Genomic DNA, 17,963 nt, shown 5'->3' on the forward strand with positions numbered 1-17,963 from the left:
GATTACAACTAAATAAACCCCTAATCCCAAATCGCTATCCCAAATCCCCCCCCACCCCCCAACACTGGATGATGAACTTGATCAAAGGCTAAGATTCTTCAAAGGAAAGTTATTCAGGATATGTGGCAACCTACAGGGTCATTTTTGATAATCTAGATCATCTTGTCAGAAAAATTTGTCTTGCTCTATGTGAACCCTTTGACCACCATGATAACAAAAGTCAGTGAGGACCAGTGAATTGGAAAATGGGGTGAAAGAGGTACAAGTTTTTAAGTTGTGGTCAAACAAATTTTGTATTTCAGCAAGCACTGATGTTATAATAATAGTACTATCAGTATCACCAAGGAACCTCACAAGCCACTATAGTGATATTGCTTCACTGTGATTTTACAAAAACAAACAAAAGGGAAAGTTTCAGATTCATTCTAGTTTTTCTCTGATTCACAGAATAAATTAAAAGTCATTAGTCATTCCTGAGAGGAATGGCACAGCATTTCTGACAAGACTAATATTGATGTTTTTAATGAGACTTAAGATAGAAACAGTGCTTTACAGATTTGGGGCTTTACAAATGTCAACTATGCATCAGAATTGAGTTTGGCAAATCTTATAGGCAGGATTTCAATTATTCAGTGTTGTCCTTCAATTATTGCAGGATGTAATTCTGAGAAACGCTCAGAACAAATATTATTGAAATGACGAAGTAACAGACATACCGTAATTGGCTAAACAGTAGAGAAGCAATATTTAACCAGATGAAAATGTGTTGTTTATTTCTGACAAATGAAATTTGGGTGTCGGCACTTGTCCGAACATCACCTCAATTTGAAATTTTCACTGAAAGTTGGGGTCAACTACTTGCCAAAGCATGGGTGCTTGTACTGATTAATACAGTACTTGTGAAAGACTATGCAATTCCATGGCACCTTGGCATAGCATGCTTGGTCAAGTGCATCCCTCAACTCCCTCCAACTTTCACTGAAAGTTTAAAATCAAGTTGTGTGTATTGGTTCACATGCGACTGTGCCATGTTTAATACATCGTAAGTCTTTTCACAAAGTTTGCATCTTGTTGAGAATTTATCTTGGGCCCACTCAAGCCATCCTACCTTTACTTGGGTTGTTTCAACCAAAGGTCACTGAATAAACACTTTCCAGGAGGCATTACTGTTATTGATGACCTACACAAGCTTTAAGTTTCAATAACCCAAGCCGGAACTAGCGACTTACGCCTACTTATTGCCACTGTACAGTACATGCGAAACTGTGGATAATGGCATACACCACATGGTGCAAGAGTACAACTTTTACGACAAAAAAGACACACTATCATACGCTCTCCAATTTTTTTAGGAGGTCTCATCCCCTGTCGCAAAACTTTGATCTTTGATGTTCTACAATTACACTTTTTGACGTTCGCTTTTACAATCCAGCTGTTCTCAACTGTTGCAATCATAACTAGCAATTTTCCAGGGGTTTAAGGGAGTAAATTTTGATTTTCCAGGAGTTAAAACGAGTTTTCAGGAGGGATTTTAAATTCCAGGAGTGTATGAACCCTGGAGAGTGGACCAGTGTATTTGGAAATGGGGTGAAAGGGTTAAGAGTGACAATCGAAATTTCAAGAAAGTTGTAAATCAATTGAAAGAATTACAAAATGTTATACACACATGTAAGTCAAGAGGGCACACTGGTACATACATATCCACTATATAGACTGACTAAAACTAAACACAAACACGTGCATATATACATACCGGTACATTTCAATTTTATGTACATACAGACTACAGGCAAATACACATATACATACATACATACATACTGTTTATATATATATATATATATATATATATATATATATATATATATATATATATATATATATATATATATATATATATATATATATATATATATACTGGTATATATATATGCATACACATACATACACACACACACATACATACATACATACAAACATACATACGTACATACATACTTAGACACACACTAGAAAAGGAACAGACATGTTCAGAAATACATAGACACATACATGTAGACTGTCTATTAAAGAAACTGATGAATTCTTTATGATATGGATAACCATGCAACACATTTGTCGAGGAAAATTTGAGTTCAACATAGTTCACTTGCAGGAAACAAGATCATGAAATTTTAATCCTCAAAATTTGTATTGAATGTGTTAACTTTTGGTCATAATTTAGATATTCAAAATGGGCTACATGAACAATCATACTCGTACAAACATTTTGAAAGTGGAAAAGTTTAGTGTCACGCAATTGTAAACGAATGAGTACAGGTATACGTTAGAAAAATATGCTCAGCAGATATCTGGAATATGGTAAGCTCTAAGTATGATGTTAACTGATATAAATCACAGCACTTCATCATTTTTCTTCCTACTGTTTAAAGATACACTGTGCCTCTGGTGCAGATTTTATGACTGTAATTTTTCAGAAAACTTCATTTCCAGTCTACCACTTCTAAAGGCTCACATTGCAGCTCTTCGAGTATAAAAAATTAAGCCCTCTTATTTTTATAAATATCAAAATTTCAAATTTTTCCTAGAGTTACTGTTACACAAAAACAGCAGCCATTTTGAATTTTAAATATTGGTAAAATTTAGAGTATATCATTTCTCTGATATATCATAATCTGTGCAGTGACCCCTGTGCAGGGCCCCTGCTGTTTATTCACGATTTTAAAAGACAAGGGTTGAAAGTTTTCTTGACGAAAGTTTGAGCAAAATTTAAAATCTTTCACTTTCAAGACCCATACAACTTAATCTCTGTTTCATTTAGTAGAGGAGTAATTTCACTCAGCAAGAAAAATAGAACTTGACCAAACCATGACTGTACAAAGATCAATAGACATCTGTACCATCCGTAGGTATCACACATTTTTTCATTCAGCTCAAATCACACCATATAAAAGGTGCTTAACAGTATTCAGTGTTTGTGTAAAGGCGGGTACCCAGTAAATGTTACCAGGGTTCCCCAGTCATTTTACCAGGGTTCCCCTTGGTATATCAATGCAATCAGATTAGGGGACAGCAGAAATGTTACCACGGTTCCCAAATCATTAACCAATGTTTCCCAACCTTAGCAAAAACACTGGTATTGTTAAGAAAATGACCTCTGATCTCTGTCACATATCAGTGTTCAACGGAGTAGCTCATGTGACAAAGTAGGTCATCCAGAACTCCCTAACTTATACAACAGTGTTAATGTAAAATTTGCATAAGTTAAGAACTATAGCCATTCATCGGTCACATGACACCAATAAACTTATCTAAAATATCATGCCGAGGGGCCTTGTCAGCTTTGTACCTGTCTGAGGTTGGTCATTTACACCCGTACATGTATGCATAATGGCTGTTGCTTCCGAACGCAAAGTTTTGGAAGAAATTGGCGAAGATTTCCTGTGTTGTACCATCTGTCTGGAGCAGTTCAAGTCTCCTAAAATTCTACCATGTCTGCATACATTCTGTGAACAGTGTTTAGTCACACTGGTTGAGAAGACTGGATCTCTAAACTGTCCAGAATGTCGACAGCAATATCAGCTTCCTGTTGGAGGAGTGCCAGAGATAAAGGGCAACTTCTTTATGAGCAATCTGATTGAGATATTCAAGCAAAGACTAAAATCCATGCAGGGAACTGAGATCAACTGTGAAGGATGCCAAGAGAATAGAGCAACTCACAGGTGTATGGAGTGCCAATATTATCTTTGTAACAGTTGTGTTAAAGTACACAAAAATTTGCCCCTTACACGGAAACATCAACTAATGACTATTGGAGAATATGAAACAGCTAAGTCAACCAGTCCGGTACCACTTCAAGCAGTGGAATATTGCAGTGTCCACACAGAGAACAAAATTGAATTCTACTGTGAAACCTGTCAGGTACCTGTCTGTACAAACTGCACCATAGTCAAACATCGCATACCAGAACATGTACACAGAGACTTGAAAGATGCAGCAGATGAGTATCTTACAGAATTGAAAGCCATGGTTGACAAACTGAAAGTGAAAGAACAGGAAGCTGAAAGGAACAAAACCCTTGCCAAGCAGATACACACTGATCTTACAGAGCAGTGCAGCAGAGAAGAAAGGAAGGTGAGAATGAAAGCAGAAGAAATCATCAAGAAAATAAAGAGAGAAGAGCAGAGACTGATAGATGAACTGAAAAACAATTATAAAATGAAAATTAAAAGAGCAGCTGCTGATATTGATGAGATGGAATTAAAACATGGTAACATTAAGAGTGCAAGCAATTACATAGAGACACTGATGCTTCTTGGAAATGCAGCTCAACTTCTCTCCACAAAGGTCGATGTTGGCACTCGCATCAAGCAACTGATTACCATGGAAACTACAGAGAAAGCTGAACATGACGACTTTATATTCACACCACATGATGAATTCTGCGAACATGGAATTCTGGGAATACTGAAATCTGATGTATCTATGTCAAAGTGTACAGTTGAAAACATTCCAAAACAACTCCTGAAAGGTGACTCTGCAGACCTACTGATCACAACCAGAGATTCCACAGGAAAACAAGTCATCCCAAAACATCAAGTGAAAGCCAAGATAAGAAAACCTGATGCATCATGGGAAGACATCAATGTAGCTGATAATAGAGATGGTACACACAGAGTTACAGTGGCTGGACAATTGGATGGAAAATATCAAGTTACCATGACAATAGGAGATCAACCAATACCAGGCTGTCCTGTCATCATACCTGTCATCAAAGGATTGGTGAAGACAATTGGCAGTGAAGGAAGTGCTGAGGGACAGTACAACAATCCCTATGGTGTGGCCATAAACAAAGACAGAGACATTGTCACTTCTGACAGAGACAATAATAGGTTACAGATAACCACAAGAGAGGGAACATTTAAGAAAATTTTGAAATTCAAACAGTTTAAGAACCCTTTCAGTCCAAAGGATATAGCTATATCAAGTGATAATACATACTATAGTTTAGATCATAACAATAAGCAAGTTGTTGTCAGTGATGAGAATGGACATGTCATCAGATACTTTGGACAAAACATGTTGAAAAATCCATATTGTGTTGGGATTAGTCCTGTAAATGGCAATGTCTATGTGACAGATGATGGTGGGAATTGTGTCAGGGTTTATACACAACATGGCAAATACCTTAAGTCATTTGGGTCAGAGGGTCAAGGTCAAGGGCAATTCAATAGTCCCTGGAGTGTAGTCATAGCAACTACTGGAATAGTATTTGTAGCAGACTACAGCAACAGGCGTATCCAGGTATTCAATGCACATGACCAGTATTTGTATTCCTTTGATTGTCAGAGTGGGGATGGTAAGATGAGATACCCAACGGGAATAGCAATTGAAAATGATAAATATGTCTATGTTACTACTGTGATCCCTAGAAGTGTACTGAAGTTTGAGAGTAGTGGTAAGTTTGTTTGTCGTATTGATAGTGATAGTGATGGGCTGGACTGGCCCATTGGTATAGCACTGACAGATGATGTACCTTGCAGGGTGGTTGTAACTGATGCCTGGAACCACTGCATCAAAGTGTTTGTACAGTGATAACATCACAATAAATTGTACCAGACTGTGTTGTGTTGATTTAAATCAGTCAAATTCAAAGATAAGGAACACTTGGAATTTTTAGTGTTTTTTCAATTGAAAGCTAAACATGGATAAGTTTTGCTGAGTACTGCATCATTTGTTGCCTGTGTCATTATAAAAATAAGTATTTCCCCATGTTAGTATGGATTCAAGCTTCTTCTTATCATCAACAATGCCATACATTTTTTTTCATTTCATTTTCATTTATTGCCATAAAGAAATAACAACTACTATAAACGTTTTACATATTACTGAAAAAGGAAAGGAAAGGCAATTTAGGAGCCAAAAATAGCTTTTCGCTAATCTGGTTTGGCCCCACCTCAAATTACATGTGCATCACTGTTAAAAGGGCTAGAAAGAAAAAAAAATCCAGTAAATACAACAAGCTTAAAATGTAAGAATTTACATGACAGTGACTACTTTACGATTCATCGATGAGGTGTTGTTTTAACGCTTTTTTAAACAGGTGTTGTGATGTGAATGATTTCATGTGAACGGGTAAACTATTCCACAGTTTAGCGCCTGAATAATTAATCGCAAATTTACCGGCATCTGTGTATATCTTCGGAATAGCTAAGTTTTGCTGAAGTTTAAACCTTGTATGTCGGCCATGGTCGACCATATTGAAATAGTCACTAATATGATGGGGAAGATTATAATTGTACAGATCAAAGATGAAATTTCCTATACCAAGTTTATACAATTTGAAGATATCAAGAAGACCTAGTTCTTTGAAAATAGAGACAAGGTACACCAATGTATTTGTGCCACATTTGTAAGGAAAACCAATTTTAAAATCTCTTACTGATGAGTTTCCAATTTGCAGAATTTCATTCTTGTAATTATGAATTTTTAATTCTTGTGTAATTTTGAGTTTTCAATTCTTATAATAACAAAAACTAAATCTTGTATATACATGATTTTTTTCTTACAAAATTGGCATGAACGCACTTCGGTAACAAAAGACTTCCAAAGACTTCTTTCTGATAAACTGAAAATATTTCCCAACATCTGTTTGTAAAGAAGATTCACTCAGACATTAAACAGTCTTGTGTTATTGTTGAACCCTTTTATCATCATGGTTTGGCCTAAACCAATTGTTATCAATGGTGATTGTGGACCTGTCGACCAGGAATTGGGGTGAACAGGTTAATATTTGCAATTGAATGGAATTCTTTGCTGTCAAATGTGCAGAATCATTTTCACTTTGCCATACATCACAGGACTCTCTCACAGCCGCTCAATGGCTACTCAAACAGCCGGTACAGCCAGCCTAGCTAACTTTGCTAGCTGAGCTGGCTAGGCCGGCTTGTGATGAGCCAGGCCACACCAGTGTGTAGACAGAAAGGGGCTGTGAGAGAGTCTACATCCATTACATACAATACCAGAACTTAATACTGTTTACAGAATTAACTTTCAACTTTGTTTTTAAATTTATGCCAGGATAACTTCTTCATTTTGTGTTTATTGCACATAGGTTTTCAGGTTTTTCTAGAAAAAAAAGATTTTTCTTGCAGTATTCTCAATTGTTGACGATATTCTGAGGCCAAACAAAGCCATGCCTTTTACTTTGCAAAAAAATACTTCCTTTATACAGCATTCATATTACAACCATTGAACAATGTGGTCAAGTAAAATTGCATCGTCCACAGGGCTGGAATGAGCAGGTGGTATGAGAAACCATCACATCATGGCATATTCATTTGTGTTAAATTTCTGGCAGTTTTTTAACCACTACATGGATACCTTTCAGAATTTGAATGAGCAAAACCAAGAATATACTTACACAGGCCTAATGTAGCCTGACACACAACAAATAAAATTATATCTTTTTAAGGTTCATGTTCAATATTTTTCATAACACTGCATAATCGTAGATTTTTCTTTGTCAAAATTTCACCGTTGTACTATTTTCCTAGAATTGGTGCAAATCAAATGTTTTCAACTACTCTCAACAAGAATTAAACAGAACGATGAAATAAACATAACCAATATTATGTTCTTCATATCTGCCTTACCCTGCAGAGTTTATATGTCACCACCAGGTCAAGTTGGTTTAAACCAGAGGAGCATAAAAGGTCCCATACGTTGCATTTCAACAAAAACTTGAACATTTTAAGGCCCATGTATACCTAGATACTGTAAATATGAATTTCTTTCACCAAACCTGCTTCGACATACCATGTCAAGTTGGCAAAAAACCTATAGGCTTGGCTTTAAATGACTGACATACAGATGGGGAAGTGATACTGTTTGGCAGGCAGGGGGTTTATTCAGATAGATATACTGGTACAGGCAAAGAATTTGGTCCAAGGAAAGCACGACCCCGCTGAACACCAACACATAGTGTGCACTGATAAAGTTGGTCACTTTTTCATACTGTGTGACCTTTGAAAACCAAAAGTTTGTGTTTTCCTCTGCTATGACCACTTCATTAAAATGGTGAGGACTATCTCTATTGTTTACTATGGGCAATGTGGACCATTGTACTTGGAAATGGGGGTGACAGGGTTACGAGTGGAAATTGAAATTTTTATAACTCCTAAAACGACTAAAAGAGTTACAAAGAGGGCATACTGATACATGCCTATCTATTACATACTATTAGTGCAAGATGCCAGGTATAATGATATTAAAATATGCAGATTACATTAATGAGCATTGTTTGGGTATAAAAATTATATGCTAATGACCCTTAATTAATGTGGAATATTCATGTACCTCGGATCTTGCATTGTACCGGGTATAACTATATATAGACTGACTATGGCCAAACACACAGATACACAGCCAGATACACAGGCAGATACAAAGCCACACACACACACACACACACACACACACACACACACATGCATACATACATAAAGACATACAGACAAACAGACATACAGACATACATTCATACACATACATACATGCATACATACATACATACATACATATATACGGGTACATACATACATACATACATACATACATACAGATGGACAGACAGGCTGAAAGACAGACAGACTGACAAACAGACAGAGAGACATGCGACAGACACAACTTGAATGAGAGCCAAAATGATCAATTATAACCACACAGCCCTATGGTAAAGGAGAAATAGAACACACAATCATACCTTATAAGCTGATTTAAAACAGGGCTTGGTAGAAGACAAATCCGCTCCATAGTGTCCTCATTGTAAGCCAAGTAATACAGGCACATGGATACGCCCGTAGCTGCCATGGATGGTCTGTGCACTTCGAGCAGTTTCTGTAACCCTCCGCCATTCACAAACTCTGCTGCAAACTTCTTGTGACAAAGTAGAGCTCCCAGGTACTGAAAAATGAAAGAAAATTTTTGTTTCAGTTTGGCAAAATTCAAACAATGTCATATATGATACTGTCATTACCAACAATATGCAAAAAACTCCTCAAAATGTGAGAGGAAATTTTACATTTAGTTTGGCTAATTTTGAATGATGACGTTTATGATACTGTCATCAAAGGGCCGACGGCTTTGACTTTTGATTTTTTTTTCACTATTTTTACAGTGTTTGTTCTACTCCCCCAAAGCATGTTGATATACACAGTATCCAGCTTGTCAACTCAGCCCCTACATGTGTAGACTGCATTGTTATTGTTGACATGTGGATTCTGGTCTGGACTAGAATTCAATGTAAACAATAACACTGCATTTTACATGTACATAGACTGTGTTGACAAGCTGAGAAGTGAGTGTTGGGGGGTGGGGGAGGGGGGTTTCGGTGAAAAAAGAAAAGACACAGAAAAGTTACCAAATAGCAGCAAAACAGTCCCATAATAATAATGGATGCAAAAAATAGGTGAATTCATCCAGATTTCAGTCATCAGTGGCCTATTGAATTAAATGCTAAATGTACAATAATGGTGATGATACGATTATGATTAGAGCTACTGGTGCAATTGAAAATGGATTTGTCAGATTGGTAAAAACATGACACAGATCTTGTCTTGATAACCAAAATTTACAAAAACTGCCTCTTCCAGCATGGATATACTGTAAAAAGCAAGCTGCGGCAGATTACAAGAGTTTCACAGCAATTTGTCCAGGATACCGGTATTTTGGAGTCAAAAAAGACTGTTTGTATGGCAAATGCCTGAAATATTCCTTGCAACGTCCATGGTATGTATGAACATTGGAATCAATAGGTTTGATACACAGAGATTTGAACAACTATCCAGGTAGTGCGCCCTCTACAGTAAACTAGACTTTTTATTTTAAAGTTTGTAAAGGTGAGACTTAAAAATCTGGTACATTCAAGGAGCATTAAACCTGGATAAATTTTTACAGGACAAGTTCATTTTCTAAAGCATGTACATTTGACAGAACAGGTACCTGAATAGAAAAGATAAGTCACAATGAGATACACTGAAGTCTCTTGATAAAATCTCCAGACAACCAGAAGAGTATCGATAACAAAATATTTCCTACTTCATGAAAATTTTTAAATTTCAATCTGGTTCAAACTCACAATGTATGGAACAGAGTCATATTGCAGAGAAGCAACAGGTGAAACTGCTAGGACAAAACCCCATGAAAAAAGTATGTCAGCTACAAAATGCTCATTGCATGGTGCGCCGTCTACGCCCATGGGATTAATTCTTTTTTTCTTTTCATTTTCATTGGCCTGCACTTCCCGTAAAGCGTGCACTTTTCAAGACCTTCTATAATAAATTACATGTTATAGAGTAGATGCTAAGAACAATGACATCATAACGGTGTTGTGAGGCAGTTAGCACATGAATTAGCTGCCATACCTTTCCCTGATAAATGTGCCAATTTGTAATACGAATATGAACTGTGGAGCTACAAAAATAACCGTACCTGTCTTCCATACCTACACTTTGGCAAAAAACCAGCATATGGTATGGTAGTATGTGCCTCGATGGTGAAAGACTCAAACTTTTGCTCAAACTTTCCTCAAGGAAACTTCTAATCATTCTCTTACCAAAGCAAGAACGAAAATCAGGGGTCACCATGCAAAGTTAGGAACAACAGAAACAAGTTACCTAACATTTACAGAGCTTTGAAATTCAAAACAATCAACCTCTGTGTTAACTCTAAGAAAGAAAAATAAAATTTTTGATTTTCAAAAAAACAAAATTAGTGAAAATTTTTATCATCCCAAGAGCTTTAAAATGAACCCCCACATGTAGTAGATTAGAAAAGAATTGTAAAATTTGTGAGTCACAATATCCACCCCAGTGGCACATTCTACCGTGATATGAGAGAATCATGGTAAATTTACCTTCAGACCCTCAAAGGTCAGTCTGACATCACATGTCTTCCTGAGGTCGATGTAGTGCAACACCAAATCCATGGCCCCTAACTGCAACACTGTGGCTAGCAGCTGTTTATGAAAAAACAAGACATCAGACATGTAAACAGCGGTTCAGCAATCAGGCTGAGATAGAAATATCTCTCACCATGATTGGTTAAAATGAAGTCAGGTGATATGCTAATACAGCTGTTCAACATTGACAGTCACCGATACAATGTATCTGTATCATTACTAATGAGTTGACTGTATTATAGAATAATACACATTAATTCATATGAATCCACACAAATACAGGCTTGCTGAATAAACGCAATGGATTATTGACTGTATTCATCTGTATATGCACTCTTCAGCTAAAATACAGGCAATAATACATGCAAATACAGTAAGTATTATTGAGTTTTCATTCAGTGTTTGCTTGTGTTATTTCCAAAATCATGACGTAAATCTGCCGGCAAATTTTTTTATATTTGCATATGCATGAGGACAAATATTTATTTTTGCATATGAATAGAAATGGCAAAGTGAAGAGTACATTGGATATTGCCCTGGACTGCATCCTCATGTAAAATCAAATATTTCGTGCACAATAAATTATTGTTCCTCAAGGCCTTTCTTCTGCTACTGTCACAGCCATCAAACTTTTCACTGTTGAGGTTTTAAACTTCAATTTTTTATGCCTGCTGAAGTTGAATTTTGTGGGGAAATCTTGTTTTAAACCCATGAAATCTGAGAATATATGAAAAGCATTAGGGCTAAAACAGTTGTTGATAGTTTACATACACCCTTATTCAGAGTGTTGATGGGCATTGAACAGATATGACATATCAAGTCATATGGAACTTGTGGAAGATAATTTGATCTGCAAATTTATCGAAAATTAAAAATGCTAAAAAATTCACCTTGGTAATTGTAAACTGTAAATTGTTACTGGCAAACCCCCACCCTGTCCCGTTAAAAATCATCCAAAGTTACAACTTCTGGCCTTTTAACTGGCAACATATCATTTTATGGTACACATGGTAAATTTTTGTCAGTATTGATGAGCCAAATACCTGGTATCTCAACAACCATCAGGGAGTTGATAAATAGCTTGTACTTCATAAACAGAGCACATCTCCTGAAAGGCTTCATATAATATTACAAGTCATCGTTGATGACACAGTCCCCACTTGTTAATGGGTACTTTGATTACAGGTCCTCAGAGAGGATAGAGGCCTCTTCATTAGGTCTGTGATAAAATACTTTTGAATAAATTTGCTTGATACATGTCTGAGCTGTAGTTCAGGACATGAAAGAATCATAATAAAATGATCACATGGCGGCCTTATTGGATCCTATCACAGAACAAATCTATGTGCATATGTATGACAGACATCCAGCTCTATGGGTTTGCTCAGAATTAGATATATGCATAATTAATGAGGTACAGTATGAAGCATCATAAGGTCTCCCATCATACCATATATGAAGGGTGTAGCACTTGTGGTTACTGAGTTATGGACAAATATGTATATTTGAGGTCAAAGGTCATCGAGGTCATGTGACATTTGTCACAATAATTGTATTGCTAAGTTATCCCTATATACAAAAAATCAGACCTCTAGCTCTATTGACTTGCTCAAAATTAGATATGCACATAACTAATGAGGTACAATATGTGGCGTCATAAGGTGTCCCATCATACCATATATGAAGGGTGTAGCACTTGTGGTTACTGAGTTATGGACAATATGTATATTTGAGGTCAAAGATTGGGTCATGTCCGTGGACGGACATGACCCAATCTATTAGCCCCCAGGACTTCATCCGTTGAGACTGAAAACTGTGTCACTGCATCCTTTTTGCAATATGAATACGTGAGAAACTAAATTTTTATTTTTCTCGGCCTTATACATGGGAGTCTATTGACTGCCTTATACATGGGAGTCTATGGACTGCCTTATACATGGGAGTCTATGGACTGCCTTATACGTGGGAGTCTATGGACTGCCTTATACATGGGAGTCTATGGACTGCCTTATACATGGGAGTCTATGGACACTGCCTTATACATGGGAGTCTATGGAGGTGAAAACTAAAAAGTCCTCTAACACGGCCAAATTTGATCGCATTGTGAAACAAATCGACGTGCATCTGTATGGGGTAGGGTACTATCCTTGTGCAAAGTTTGAAAGAAATTGACTAGGGCATCTCTGAGATATCTGCGTGAACGGACGGACAGACAAACGCAGAGACGGACGCACGCACGGACACACGCACGCACGCACGCACGGATATGACCAAACCTATAAGTACCCCGGACGGTGTCCGTGGGGACTAATAACACACCTCATCCACAGTCAGTGTTCTAATTCACCAATTGATAGTCACGTGGGATGCGTTCTTTTTGTGCTGATTCACGTAAACAACGTCATCAGGCATCATTTGTTGGAACTGTTGCCTGCCAGGCATCAGTTCCGAAAAATGATGCCCGCTGACGTCAAAAAAACATTGGCGCATGTGCGAACTTGAATGTAAACAAAGATTTCATCTGCGGCCGAGCTAAACGATAGTCCGGAAATTTCTCAGTTTATCCTACTTTCTGAAGAAGAACTGAATGCTCTGGTTTCCAACAAGGACTCGAAACGAATGAAAACGATAATCAAAGGTGCATTGAACATTTTGCAGAAGTATTGTGACCCTGTCGGAAAAACTTTTGCCACTTCAACATATTACCTCATTCATGCGACAAGTTTTGTGTATAGTACGTTCTTATGCATGGCTACGGATGAGGTGTGTTATAAAACACATATTGACTGGCCATGAGGGCAACAGCATGCGTCTTTAACCCCTCGGGCCTGTGAGTCACCCCAAAAAACAGACTGTTTCCCTCGGCCTACGGCCTCGGGAAACAGTCTGTTTTTTCGGGTGACTCACAGTCCCTCGCGGTACAGACGTATGTTGTTGCCCTCATGACCAGTCAATATGTGTATACTGTTTAACATCTACCCTTGACCCTGTCATCTCAAAGCCAAAATTACTGAATCAACCACTGGGAAAAGTGCAAAATTCACACTTCCTGAAGGGCATGAATTCACAAGTCCTGATGATAATGCTTTTCCCTGTGGGGCCAACAACAGGGGTGTACCAAAGAGGGTTGCCCCATTGGCGGAACAAAAAATACTTGTCCATTACTACACTGTGGTACAAATTAGCATGATCTTAAGGGGTATGTTTGTATTAAGTCATCATCAAAGGCACCCTCAGATGAGTTCTAATTGATACTTGTGAGGAGAAACTGGCCAAGTGATCTTAAAGTGTGCCACAAGTTTAAAGAAAGTGCAAACAGAATGGATGATTCTGCTGATTACCTCTTGATATTCTCCCAACGGTGTCAAGTACTGGATAATCAGCCTCTGTTCCATCACAGGGGTCATAGGATGCATGCAGTGTGTTCCGATCAAATACGGCGCCAGCATATCCCAGCTGCTGTTACTCCAGTCGCCATCAAAACTCCACCTTTCCCGGTGCGGCACTATGGGGAGATGACCCTGGCTGACCTTTCTTTTTGACTTGACCTTTGAACTTTTACCCTTTCGTGGGTCTGAGGATTTCTGTTTCTTTGGTTTAGGAGATTTAGTTTTGGTTTGGTGTGATAAAATGCCGCTTTTGATATCATTAACAGTGGGTGTTTCACTACCCTGGCTGGTTGAAGCAACAGCGTCCTCTTGGACAGAGTTTGCCTCCTCGTTTGTTCGTTCTGTTGCGAGACCAGGGGCAGGATTGTCGACCGAGCCAAAGCAGCTGAAAGGCCTGTCCTCAGTCTCAGACTTTGAATCTGTACTTCCATTGTCAGGAGTTGAGATAGCAGATGCCGCTTTCAATTCCTTGAGGCGCTGCAACATGATTGGCACCTGTAGGAAGAAGATCACTTGGTTCATTGTATCCTGTAATCTATCAGTCTATGAAATCGCCACTTTGCACTCTGAAAGCTGATAGGGCAGCAAGACTGTCACTTCTAATTCTGAAATCTGATTGGTCAACAAATGTAATGTTACATTTTGAAATCTGACTGGGCAAAAAAATAATTATTGCACACTCTGAAATCTGATTGGGCATCAAAATTGTTATTTTTGCAAACTGGAATCTGACTGAGCAACAAAAATGCTTCTTCACATTCTGATATCTGATTGGTCAAACAAAGTCACATGATGATAGTCATGGCATGATATGTTACCATGTTTACTTTGTTAAATAAACTTGTCACATAAAACTGCAAATTACACATCATATAAAAATGCATCAGCATATATACTTATATTGAATATTCCTGCCAGAAATCAAGAAAAAATATTTTAAACATCTAATTACTGAAAGATTCTATAGTTTGTTTGGTCAACTCACCAGCACAGCATTTTCTTCCCTGTAATTTCCAGCTATTTCTTGTATCTCCATGGCACTGGCCAGGAGACCTGTTGAATAGGACCTGAGGGGTTCCTGAGCATCCCTAGCCCAGGTGAAAAACTGCAATATCAAACCTTCCTGTTTGGATGGAAAGAAATGGAAGAAAAATTTAAGACTAACAAAACAATTTATGATTTTCATATAATTAATCTGCCCCAGTACTAGGGAGGATGAGTAGACACCTCGACATAAATAGATCACTACTATTTGATTGGACTGACAGTATAACAGCTAGGCCATTATTATACGACTGTTTCTGTATTGTAAACATCTGGATTTCTAAGGGCTAGTGGGAGGAACCCAAGCCATAAAATGCAGCTCTATTCCACTAAAATGAAAATAAAATGAAATTCCAATAAAATGAAAATACCAAAAGACAATGAGATAATTACAATAACATAGAATTGAACCATTATTTTACAGATTTGCCACTATTAAATTAAATGAATCAGGTATGATTTTGAAATCTTATTATGGATTAGTAGTCATACATTACAAAACCCAAACAATTCACAAAGCTCTCTCTCTCTCTCTCTCTCTCTCTCTCTCTCTTCTCTCTCTCTCTCTCACACACAAAACTGTGACCTTGAAAAGTCTGTAACATTTAGCTCACTTTTGTCAAACCAATTTTTATAAATTTATTGCATGATAGATACTCACAGTTTCTTGATAGGTAATGGAAGTTTCCAGTCCTGGTAATATATCCAACAACAGTCTACATGCTGCAGTGTTCACTTCCGCATCTCTGCTTGTCAAAATATAACTGTTGATAAGCTGGAAAGGTCACAGGTTATAAGTCAAAATTATGCATGGGTCAAGGGTCAAGCTTCTTGTGATGTCTGCTTTATTGTCATGATTATTATTACCTGTCATGTGTCGTTTTCACAGAATACAACGTCATTGATTAGCTAAATTTTCTTTACTCTTGTCCAAAATGGACCAAAGAATTTTTTTCTCTGTTTTCAATTCAGGTATTGGCTGTTATAACATAAAAGTGTAAAGGATGACACTCATTGATCCCTGAGAGAAAACTGTGTCGCCAGCAGATATACAGCCCTCAGTGAACAAAAACAATGAAATACAGTATAATCTAAAATGTGGGTCAATCCTTTACTTTTCAGTCAACTTCATTGAGTTATAAAAATAAACTTTATTGGAAAAAGAGGAGTGTTCATCACTAAATCTGTAACATGTCTCGTGTTTTTCAAGACAAAAATCTTGTAAATGGGTAGCCCGACCTTTGTGAATTTCATTCTGCCCTGCAACAATCAAAAGACTCACTCTGTTCATGAAGCTGTCGTTCTTGAAGAGCACCCTCAGCAGTTGACCCAGTGCACAGGAGGGGTCAGTTCTTGCTGGGTGTCTGTCATCAAAGGGGTCAGGATCACTCTTCAGGAAGTTTTCAGTTTCTCTTTCGACAATTTCTGACATTCTGAAAGGGAAAACCACCGAATGCAAATCAAAAAAGCAAAGTTGTCTTTTGACTTCTTACACTATTCTGGCAAATTTTATCCTCTAACAATATTGCACAAAGTCTTTGAGTCAATTAAGGAATTTCTGAATATATCTTTGTATAGGCCCTGTTCCACATATAGTAAATGTATGTAAAGGTTAATCTGTCTGTTGAAGCATAACTTTTCAGCTTGTCAACCACATTGTCTATGACTGTAAAATGCGCTGTTATTGTTTACATTTGAATTCTAGTCCAGACCAGAATTCACTTGCCTACAATAACAATGCAGTTTACACATGTACAGGCTGAGTTGACCAGCTGAATACTGTGTAATCTCAACATGTGTCCAAGAGTGGATCAATACTGTGGTTGATGATGAAAACAAAAATAGCAACAATAATCAAAAGCTGCAGTATATGTGGACAGACTACTAAGATAGAAATACTGAGTTTTGGACTGTAGTAGGAATGTCAGGTATTTGGACTATAGTAGGAATGCTGGGTATTGGGACTGTAGTAGGAATGCTGGGTATTTGGACTGTAGTAGGAATGCTGGGTATTTGGACTGCAGTAGGAATGCTGGGTATTTGGACTGTAGTAGGAATGCTGGGTATTTGGACTATAGTAGAAATGCTGGGTCTTTGGACTGTAGTAGGAATGCGGGTATTTGGACTGTAGTACGAATACTGGGTATTTGGACTGTAGTACGAATACTGGGTATTTGGACTGCAGTACGAATACTGGGTATTTGGACTGTAGTACGAATACTGGGTATTTGGACTGTAGTACGAATACTGGGTATTTGGACTGTAGTACGAATACTGGGTATTTGGACTGTAGTACGAATACTGGGTATTTGGACTGTAGTACGAATACTGGGTATTTGGACTGTAGTACGAATACTGGGTATTTGGACTATAGTAGGAATGCTGGGTATTTGGACTGTAATAGGAATGCTTGGTATTTGGATTGTATTAGGAATGCTGGTATTTGGACTGTAGTAGGAATGCTTGGTATTTGGATTGTATTAGGAATGCTGGGTATTTGGACTGCAGTAGGAATGCTGGGTATTTGGAATGCAGTAGGAATGCTGGGTATTTGAACTGTAGTAGGAATG

At 37.6% G+C, this 17,963-nt stretch overlaps 1 protein-coding gene across 1 annotated transcript in view; it reads right to left on the bottom strand.

Moving 5' to 3' along the window:
* Positions 1-17,963, bottom strand: part of LOC139123507 (DDB1- and CUL4-associated factor 1-like) — a 103,957-nt gene that overhangs the window by 82,770 nt on the left and 3,224 nt on the right. The window contains exons 3-8 of the mRNA XM_070689665.1: positions 16,676-16,826; positions 16,055-16,168; positions 15,335-15,472; positions 14,302-14,844; positions 10,916-11,017; positions 8,765-8,964 (exon numbers count right to left, since the gene is read on the bottom strand). Coding sequence (XP_070545766.1) covers positions 8,765-8,964; positions 10,916-11,017; positions 14,302-14,844; positions 15,335-15,472; positions 16,055-16,168; positions 16,676-16,826 — 1,248 coding nt within the window. The remainder of the gene's footprint in view (positions 1-8,764; positions 8,965-10,915; positions 11,018-14,301; positions 14,845-15,334; positions 15,473-16,054; positions 16,169-16,675; positions 16,827-17,963) is intronic.

Source organism: Ptychodera flava, assembly GCF_041260155.1.
Source record: "Ptychodera flava strain L36383 chromosome 23 unlocalized genomic scaffold, AS_Pfla_20210202 Scaffold_23__1_contigs__length_28996876_pilon, whole genome shotgun sequence".
Lineage (NCBI taxonomy): Eukaryota > Metazoa > Hemichordata > Enteropneusta > Ptychoderidae > Ptychodera > Ptychodera flava.